The 10,157-nt window shown below is 38.2% G+C and overlaps 1 protein-coding gene across 4 annotated transcripts in view; it reads left to right on the top strand.

The window, feature by feature from the left end:
• Positions 1-5,077, top strand: part of SNCAIP (synuclein alpha interacting protein) — an 87,756-nt gene extending 82,679 nt beyond the window's left edge. For 2 of the 4 annotated variants that reach the window (XM_058043772.1, XM_058043773.1), the window contains exons 11-12: positions 2-68; positions 4,513-5,077. In XM_058043772.1, coding sequence (XP_057899755.1) covers positions 2-68; positions 4,513-4,670 — 225 coding nt within the window. In that variant the 3' untranslated portion in view covers positions 4,671-5,077. Of the gene's footprint in view, position 1; positions 69-207; positions 276-4,512 lie in introns of all 4 variants that reach the window. The other 2 variants (XM_058043774.1, XM_058043776.1) reach the window with 2 other exon arrangements.
• Positions 5,078-10,157: the final 5,080 nt, after the last annotated feature.

The following is a 10,157-nucleotide window of genomic DNA, read 5'->3' on the forward strand; positions in this document are numbered from 1 at the left end:
GCATCAGAACCGTGGAAAGAATAAATTTTCATACCAACCCAAAGAACCACAGCACATATCTCAAAGAGGTAACAAATTCAGGTGCAAAAAGAAATCTGTTTAAATGTTACTGTGGCTATCTGACTGCATGTTTTAGTTGATTTCCATGTTATGCATGTGGGAAGCTCTGTGCATGCTCTTAATTGTTATGATGTTGTACTTCTTTAGGATCCTTACTTCAGCTACACCAGTCTTTCTTCTAGCACGTTGAATGAAGAGCTGTGTAACAATGCTTGGTATGTGCTTTTGCCTGGTAATGTTTAGCATCTCTGTTGCCTTCTTTTCTCAAATTGTATGTGTTTTTTAACATTGTAACTGAAGCACTCAAACTGATTGATTCACAAGAGGGGAAGTAGATGAACATCTAAATTCCTAGAAAAGCAAAAATTTATGATGGATTTCTGCTGATGTCACCGTTGAACTGGCTACAGGATTTCAGTTCCAAGCAAGTACAGAAAGTATTCATGCTCATAAATCCACTAGGGTATATAGCAGGCTTTGGCTGAGCATTCTGCCTCTGTTGAATAAAAGTCAAGTACCAGATGAGAATGAAAATTAAATTTCCTCTCATGAGAAGAGCAAAAAGACCACAGTTCATCTCTAAAGAGAGTACAGAGAACATGAAGCAGAATGCTTTACTGTAAGAATTAAGTGCTCTTCTGTTTTCACACATTTTCCTTACTTTCCCTTAGACCTTGAAGTTAAATCTGTTTTTTAACTCTTTTTAATATCAGATTAACTCTGACTGTATTGAAACTCCTTAATTTAGTCCTGTTCCCTCAAGATTATTCAGACAGATGGAAACCAGTCCCTCAATTACATAAAGATATGTTGGAAAAAACAACAGTTGATAGAATGTTTATTTTATAAGCAAATGCTCTCTAAAAATGACCTGCCATTTGCATTTAACTCTTAACACTCACAAATTCCTTTTTTCTTTTTCTGTTAAACTGAGATGTAAAGTTAGTTTGAAATTAGTTATTCTGCTGTTCAAGACCCTAAGTTTCCTAACTTTCAAGTTAGTGTTTTCTAAATATCTAACATATGAAGGAAGGGGGGATCCATTCACTAGTTTTCTATTGCCAGGACCTTCCCATACTTAAAAACTCCATTTCTGTAATGGAAATGTGAGTCTTGTTCAGAAGCCATTGGCACAGCATATGTGAAACCAGAAACTGTAAGATTTCCAAGAGGTTTCATTCTCTTCTGAAAACAAAGAGGGAAACTTTTGTGCAGAAAACTGGATAGCAGCCGTCTGAGGGAGCATCAATGTGAAGCTTCCAGTCAAAACATCCAGCTGCCTGTAGAGGAATAAAAAATGATTAATCTCATTCTTATGTTAGAGCCATCTCCTAGGTGTAGGCAGTTGCAATTTGTCACTTGCCTTGCGTGCTGCTCTTGTGAGAGTGGCAGTGTGGCGTTTTCCCAGAAATGAGGGACGGGAATGCCTGGCTGCCACTGCAGGGCTGTGGAGTCCCTTGCTGGGAGGGTGATGGCTGGGCACGAGCTCCTGGCCATCCCTCCAGGCACTGCTGGTGCAGGGACCATGTCCTAAAGCCCCCATTACCACAGACACCTGGAGAACCAGAGAGTGGGAAGCAAGGAGCAGAGTGCACGACTGGCACAGCTGGAGGAGGTGTTACAGTGCCCACAAATCAGGAGGTGGGCAAACTGTGTGCCCAAGTCTGTGCATGAGTTTGCCAAACATCACAAAAAAATGGGAGTTGTATTTTGCTTTTCAGAAATCAGGACACAGACCGAAGGTTCTCAGAACTTCTAAGTTAGCCTTTGTCATGACCTATGGCATATGTTGTGATTTTTGAATAGCAAAATGGGTGCCTGTCATTTGTCAGCTACATGATGCCCAGTAGTTGTGACATTTAAATCTTACAAGAACATCACCATTGTATGCATTACAACCTCCTGGACACTTTGAATTTTCCCTCGATAGTCTGGGGACACTACATAATTAGCATTTCAGAACTATTTTGAAAAAAATAAAGAACTTTTTTGGAAAACAGGACAGTCTTTGGTGGTTAAAAACTTTACAGATTTTTACATTGGGAAGTTGTATTTCTAAGCACTGTCCCAAGCCCATTGTCACACTACACCCTTATAATAGGGGATTTCATTAGCATTTTCTGAAATCTGACATCATTATACAAAATCTGCTTTCAGTGAGATTGCATTCCTGCCAGCTAGTTTCCAGCAGTTTTTCTTCAGCTTCTGTTCTTTTCATTTGTTTTTTTTTTTATTTTTGTTTTCATTCAAAATACCCCAAAGTACATTAAGGGTTTGTAGTTTACTTTTCAAGTTGGTCACAGCTTAATAGTAGAAGACTCTGCTAAATTTTTTAGTTAAATTATTTAAATTTAAATTTGATACACTCTATTTTTCTTACAGCCTTGAAAGAAATTTTGGATGTGCAAGATGGTTTGGGATATTTTTTCCTCTTTTGGAAGGATTACTTTTGCATATTACAACTCCAAGCAAATATTTGTAGTCTTTTTCCATCTTACCTGTATGCAAATGAACAGTTCCTTCCCACACTTTGAGTCATCTGAGATCTGCATTACATTAAAATAAACAGTAACTCACCGTATCAATATAAAACCCTGTACATAGGTACAGCTATGAACAGCAAAAACTGCTTCCTACTTGGGGGCACTCGGCAGAATCCATCATCATGTCTGTCTGATAGTAAAATGGGCATGCTTGTACAATAGCAAGCGGGTCTAACCTAATACATATCCCACTGCTAGGCCTAATATGTGTAAATTACAATTTCAAATATATTCTTCAGAAAAAGAATGCTTATCTCTGTGTCCAACAAAATAGTAACCATTACCTAATTACTAACCAGTAGCTAGTAACTATACTAGTAGAGTGTAACATGAATGTGAAAGTAACTTTGTCGCAGAAGATTTACATTTGTTCTCTGGTGAGCTGTTGTGATCACGTGTCACTGCTTGTTGCATGAGAGGATGTATTAGTGGGCATATGGGCACTAGAATCTGTTAGAAATTTAATTAGAAATTTGGTTACTAGCTAGCAATGTTAGTGATACATTTTTTCCAGTTGTAAAAAGCATATCTGTTCAGTATTGTTGCCTAGAGACATCTGCATTAGCCAAAAATTTTCTTTGAGGTCACACTGCAACTGTGGAGTTGCCAAAGGGCTCTTTGGTGGGCCTAGTGAGCCTCTACATGGGGAACTCACCCACAGGGCTTTCAACCCTGCAAGCCTGGCCCAGTGCAGCAGGTTAGTCTTAGCCTTACAAAGCATCCTTCAGTAAAGATACACAGGTAATGCTATGATAACAGCAATGCACCTGAAATGCCAACATTGTAGGTACAGCAAAGAGTTAAGCTCCTCTTTTATCTCCTCAGACTCAGTTCTGCAAAATCTGTCTAGTCTGGCTCAAATCTGTGCGTTTTGATCTTGCCTTGGGTATGTGACAGCTGTAATTTAGATGAATAAAGAGGGGTTTAAAATAGAATGATCCCTCATGCATTTCTTATTAGGACCCAAAACCATGAGGTCAGCTTCTTAAACCCTGAAGTAACCGCCAGGTTAACTAACCATGCTAAGTGTAAGTTTATTGGGAATATTTGATTCTTTGTGATGGTTGTAGATTGAAATAAAGCTGTTCTAGCTTACAAGAGTCAGGCTTATGAGTTAAAGGGCAAACTCCTTCATGCACACTCTTGGTCTCACTCTAGTGTCTGTCCTTTGCAGCAGCAAACCAGCTAGTCATGGTTGTATTGTAGGAGTTCTGCTCTTCAGTACTAATAACTAAAAGTGAGGCTCTTAGCAGGTTTGAAAATTGCTGTGGATTAGATGCTTAGTGAACAATCAGTTAGAAGGGTTAATTGAAGAGAAGGTGAACATACTGGGAATTCAGAGCAAGAGCATATGAAAGGAAGTGAAGAAAATGAGTGCTACAGATATGTTGTGCTTAATTTTTCTACTCTAATTGGCAAGCTTCATTCAAATCTCCTATACAATAGATAGAGAGGTTCATTTCTCTCTGATAATATTAATTGTGATAAGATAATTCTGTTACAGGTAGAGTCAGAAACCAATAGGATATGTCTAATGTTGATTGTAGTGGATCCTTCCATCACTGTGATACTTTCCTCTAAAGTACAAGGAAACTTTTTTTTATATTCTTTGCATTATTACCAGAACATGACAACAGCACACCAATTAGTGCTGTGACTTAAAAAGCTTCTCATCATCCCATTGGTTTTCAGGTTTGATTTCAGAATGAAGTTATAACTCAGAAAAAATCCACAATATTAAGAAGTATTTTGTTTAGCATGTGTCTAGAAAATGAGCCCAGAGAGAAAGATTAATTCAGATTTGAATACATACAAGTGGAACAAAACAGGGTAAATAAACAAACACATTGCCAACCCCTTTATATTTTTAATGTTACCACTGAGTAATATTCTCTGTTTTTTTCTCCAGGCATGATGACATCAACAGGAAAATCCAGAAATCCGACAGTCAAAAGAGTATTGAAGAGCCAGAGCTGCAGGAATTCTTCCTCTAAAACATGTCATGATGTCTCACTTTGTTTGAAATACCTGAAATATAGCCTTTTGAAACACTTATATGAGACATAGCCTTCACCAGCAAAACAGCAGCTGTTAGGATGCCTTAATTTGTATCAGTTATACCATATACAAACCTTTTTTATGATATATGTGTATATGTAACTTGTTTGTAAGCTGTGCTGTGTAAAGGCATGGGTGAGCAGAAGTAACAATTTGAAAATTATGACACTTGCAACCTCCAAAATGTTTGTTAGGCCACGGAACACGTTTTGTACTTTGTGTCTTGCATGGATATATTGTCATATATCTTTATTTCCCTTTGTCAACAGCATATACTGTCAAAGTTTCATCCAGGACTCTGCCTGAGCAGCTCCTCAGTGAGATCAAGGCAAAAGCATTGATTGTTTTTTTAGTATGTTTTGTCTGTTGTTATTTCTATTTTTTGTAAAAAGGAAATAAAGATGGTGTTAATAGGATACTCTGAGTGCAGATATTCCTGTAATTCATTTCCTCTTTTGAGCTGTAAGGTTTTTTTGTTCTTTTTGATGTTCATTTGATAATTAGACAACATCCAGTTTCTGGATTTCAGTCAATTAGTTGTGTCAAAAGTTGCTTTAATATTTAGTAGTCCTTTATCAGCTTTAAAACATGTAGAAATTTTTTTTAAAATGGTGTAAATGCAGTTTTAAATTACTGCTACTTGCCAAGCACTGGCAGTGTGCTCAGCTTTGCTGAGCTGTTACTGCATAATCTGCTGAAACTCTAATCCACATTCTCTCAAAGCTGTCATGATCCCTTTATTGAATGTTCTTTTAACTTTTCAGAGAAAATGAATTAATTCACTTTGTTTTGTTTCTGGTAAACTATGAGTACGTTCTTCAAATGCATCCTACAGCACAACATCCAAAAGCAGACTACTAGGCAATCTTTACTTGTCACATTTATTTATAGCAAATATGTGTGCATACATTTGCTTTATTTTGTTTTGATATGTTGATTTATTTCCATTTGAAGACTGCTACAGTTTTCTGAGAAAGATTCAAAGTCATGAGGATTTGTTTTGCTGACTGTTCTTATATAACACAGGGAAGTCAAAGAAAGTTTGCCAAGGAAATTTTTTCTTTGTCACAAAGACAGTCATAGAATCATGAAGTGGTTTGGGCTGGACAGGATCATTGAGCTCCAATCTCCCAGTACTGGGCAGGGACATAAAAATTATGATCTTTAAAAAAATTATGAATATTAAATTCCTGCAAATGCAGAACTAGTAACTAAAAAAAATGTGGGCACATGAGGATTTTGATTAAGTAAAATGCAGCTGATTTCTGTGCAGTTTCTCTTGCCTTTTCTTTAGGCTTAATTTATGATCAGTGAGGAGAGAAAAACTTCCTGATTATGATTCATTCTGCCTATTAGATATGTTGTATTTGCCCGGAGAATTAGCTAATCCCTTCCTACTTACTACAGGGGAGCTGAGATAGTAAAGCTATAGGAATAGTTACTTACTATTTGGATACCTGTAATTAGGTGGGACAAATGTCTTTTTTTGGGTCAGTCTTCAGGGTGATGCCACACAGCTTGCAAGGGCCAGGATGCCTGAATGCTCCAGGCACCCTGGGTATGCATAGAATACTACTGGAAAAATACAGGGCCAGCTGAGACATCAGGAAAACAAACAAACAAACCCCAAACAAACAAACAACCCCCCCCCAACATAACCAAAACAAACAAAAAAACCTCACTACACACATACACACAAAAAACCCACCCCAAAACCTACACAATATTAAAAAATGAAACTCAGAAATTCTTTCCACAGTTCTTATCTGCCACTTGGCAGCACTCTGATTTTTTAGCTAAAGTGATAAACCTCGCACGCTAGCTGACCTGTTTAAAGAAACAACCAAACTTCCAAAAATATCTGTGAGTCAGGAACAGCAATACCTCTAACTGGGCCTCCTGTCATCTGTGTGCATATGAAAAATCTGAAAGCAGAATGAGAAGAGACATATGTGCTGCAATTGCCAGAGTGGTGAAAGAGAGTTAAAAAAGAGAAATTCTGTGTCTGGTAGAGTGGCTTAAAACAAACTGGCAATCTGCATTTTTGAGAATGTGAAGAGAGTTGACCATGTTCATGTGAATGGCAGAAGCAGCAGTCCTGCTGAATGATCTTGACTGACTGGGGATGTGTAAAGTCTGCCACAGTCTGTTGTTCCTAGCTGAAGCAGGGGATAAAACTGAATTTCAGTGAAAGGATTTGAAGCAGACCAAGATGTAAATATTGTCAAATCCTGGAAATAAGAAACTGCTTACTCTAGAGTCTTGAGGATTTAAAAGTTATCTGTTCTCTGCAATGTAGCAATTTACAAAGTGTTTTCTTATACAGCATGTGGAGAATCTGCTGTATAATGCAAGTATGCTAGAGCAATGCAGATTACTTGAAGAGATAATATGATGCCAGGAGCTGTTTGGGATGTGTGGTTAAAGATATCCATGGCTCCTGAGCACATTGCAACAGAAAGATGTTTTGGGGCAAGCTGGTGCAGAAGAGAGACCAGCTTGATGTAAGTGTGAAAAGTAGTGTCTGGAAGGCTTAAGGTGAACTTGTGTTGTATAAACTGCTGATTTTATTGTTCCTTATTTGTAGTCTCTTTCCTACCCAGGGCCCCAAAGCCTGCACATGGTACATCTGATGTCATGCCTTATAGAGAAATGCTGATTCTGTGATCTTCAGCTGGCTGATGCCTGTGTGCTTTGTGTATTTGTATTCTTAGTAGCTATAAAATCCAGGTGCTGTTACTTCTCCTGTTTAGTTTATAATCCTCGAAGCATATCCCTTCTGGCATACGTCTAAGACTGGCTTCTGTCAGCAAAGCATAAGCATTTCCTAGAGGCAGAAGAGATGATCAGGGAATTTCCATCAAACATCTTCAGAAAATATCACCTATCCAAAGCTTTTAGCAGGAACATAAACCCCTTATGATTACAACTCTTACATAAAAGATCCTCCTCCACCCACTCAGAAGTTTTTGATCCAAGAAGTCCGTGATCTGCTAATGAACCAATGTGTGTCCTAGTAAAACTGTACCTGTGGACACCACAGATACAAAGGATAACTTTTCACCCAGAAGATGTCAACATAAGCCTCCTGGTGTTTATCCTGCAGTTCTGTACCAAAGGTGATAAACAGAGTGCTAGAGAGCTGTAGTGAATTCCCAATTTCAGGTAATCTCTGACTCCTTTTTTGAAAAATGAAAATAATTTGCTAAGAGCCTTGTGATTTTTTCATGGTTCACCGATTTCTTTGGTTCTGGTTTGGACTGATTTCTTTTGTTCTTTGAGACAAGCAGCATATGGATGCACATGCAGCATTAAAACTGCAAGAATGGTGCTTTCATTTCATCAGCAGAATGGTAGGCTGTGCTTTGTTCTGCATTAGGAAAGGAGCATTTTCATAATACTCCATTTGTCTGCCTTTCAGTGTCCAAGTGAGAGGTCAAATACATTGGTTTAATAAGGTATTAGTAAATAAACTATAGTCAGGATCGTTGTATGAAGTGGATGGAAGAGACTAGTTAGACAGTTCAGATTTAATGTTCGCTGCACTGTAACTGTCACTCAGAAACCTTTTTGTAACGTCAAGCTGGCATAAGATCAATGGCATAACAAAATATGACTGACAGCATAACAGTAAAAAAACCACTCCAACATCCACTTATTATAACAAGATGGTAACTGTCTCAGAAATATGCTGAGAGCTGATTTTTTGCATGTTTCATCATCTACCATCACAAAAAACATCAGAATATGATCATGCAACACAATCAAAACTAAAGTAAAAATGTCAGCACATCATATGCCAGGTATGAATTAATGGATTAGTGAAGGGATCTCAAAGGTGAGACAAGTTTGCATGTAGACTAAAATTCACCTCCTCATAGGCTTGAAATATTTCTTAGCCTTTTAAAAACCTACTTAATAAAAAATCAACAGAAAGATTTGTTTTAAAAGTAGCCCCTGCATTTGTAGCATCAAACTAAAAGGCGTTATTGTCTGTCGTGAAATGGTTTTTCAATGACATAGTAGGAATAATTTCTCAAAATATATTTCATTTCCTATTCTAAGTTCTGAAATGTCTTTCCCACTGTACAGCTGTTCCCAAGTATGGGCTGTTATGTAGTTAGATTTTGTATAACTTTTTTTTTCTCTGCATTTTGAGGTTGCAATTAAGCAAACAGTTGTGCAGGAAAAGTACAGCACATGCTCTGCAACCAAAATATCTTTCAGACATAGAAGTATGGTGAGCACTCCATGCCCAAGTATAAAAGCCCATGCAGGGGATTACCCTCAGTCCATCCTCTGCCTCTGTAGAATATCACTGCCCTATCACCTTCTTGCATCACCAGACATACTGTTCACTCTTTGTACTCATATTTTCTTCATTATAATGGCTATTCAATATGTTACTTTGATCCAAGTATCAAAGACTTTAGACAGGAGAAAGCAGGTAGGTCCTTAATATGCCACACAACATCTTCCAATGAAGAAGGGTTATGCTGCATACACAGCACCAACCACCCATCCTCTTTGCACCTCATTTAGTAATGCATCACCACTTTTCCAGATACTCCAGATTTTGTAGTGTGGATGGCTTTTGTCTAACATATACGGTCAGCTGTAAATAATAGCTCTAGCCATCTGTTTCCTGGAGAACATTTTTTGACAGCTGCAGAGTCACTTCCTTTCCCACTCTAACAGTTAGGTGTTTTGCCAGTGTGCTTACTGGCAAGCAGTGTACAGGAAGAAGGAAAATAATTATTCAGGGTATATTTGGGAAACTGATAAGAAATCCTGATGCTGTTAGAACACAGAGCTAGCTTTTTATCTCTGTTTTCAGAAGGCAATACTGCTCCAAGAAAATAAAATCATGTGGGGCTGGAAGTGAAGGGAAAAGGCCCAAAAGGAGTTTGCCCTCTTTCCTGTTCCAACATGAGCATAGCCTTACATTTAGATAGGGTATGGAAAAACTTCAGCTTAGGGACAAATTTCAGGGGCTTTGCAGTTCAAAAAGCTGTGGCCTGGCCATATACCTATGTGTTTGCATACGCATGAAAATGTTAAGACCACTGTCTTCCAGTATACAGCTAAAAAGGAGGATGGAAATAATGCTCCTCCTTGTTGGTCTGCACATTGTCTACTAGGGGCAGAACAAGCAGCAGTAAATATAGAACTTTAGCAGATGATATGGAGGTCATGTGTTAGTAAAATTTTCCACTAGTAATGATAGCACTGGAAACAATAGCCGGGGGAAGATGGGAGAGTCGTAATCAGAGAATTTTAAGAACAGGTGGGAGAAGCAACTGTCTGAAATACATGCCAGCAACAACCATCAGAAATGCCATGAGGCAGGCAGCTGGACCTGGATGACCTCCTGAGAGCCCTTTTAGGCAGGCCTCCTTTAACGGGTCTGTAATTCTACTGCTATTTTCTGCTTTAAGAATCAACTTAAAAGGGAAAACTGTGAGGTCTCCACACCTTGTGACTTTTATAGCACTG

The sequence above is a fragment of the Melospiza georgiana genome, chromosome Z (genome assembly GCF_028018845.1).
Source record: "Melospiza georgiana isolate bMelGeo1 chromosome Z, bMelGeo1.pri, whole genome shotgun sequence".
NCBI classification, from domain to species: Eukaryota; Metazoa; Chordata; class Aves; order Passeriformes; family Passerellidae; genus Melospiza; species Melospiza georgiana.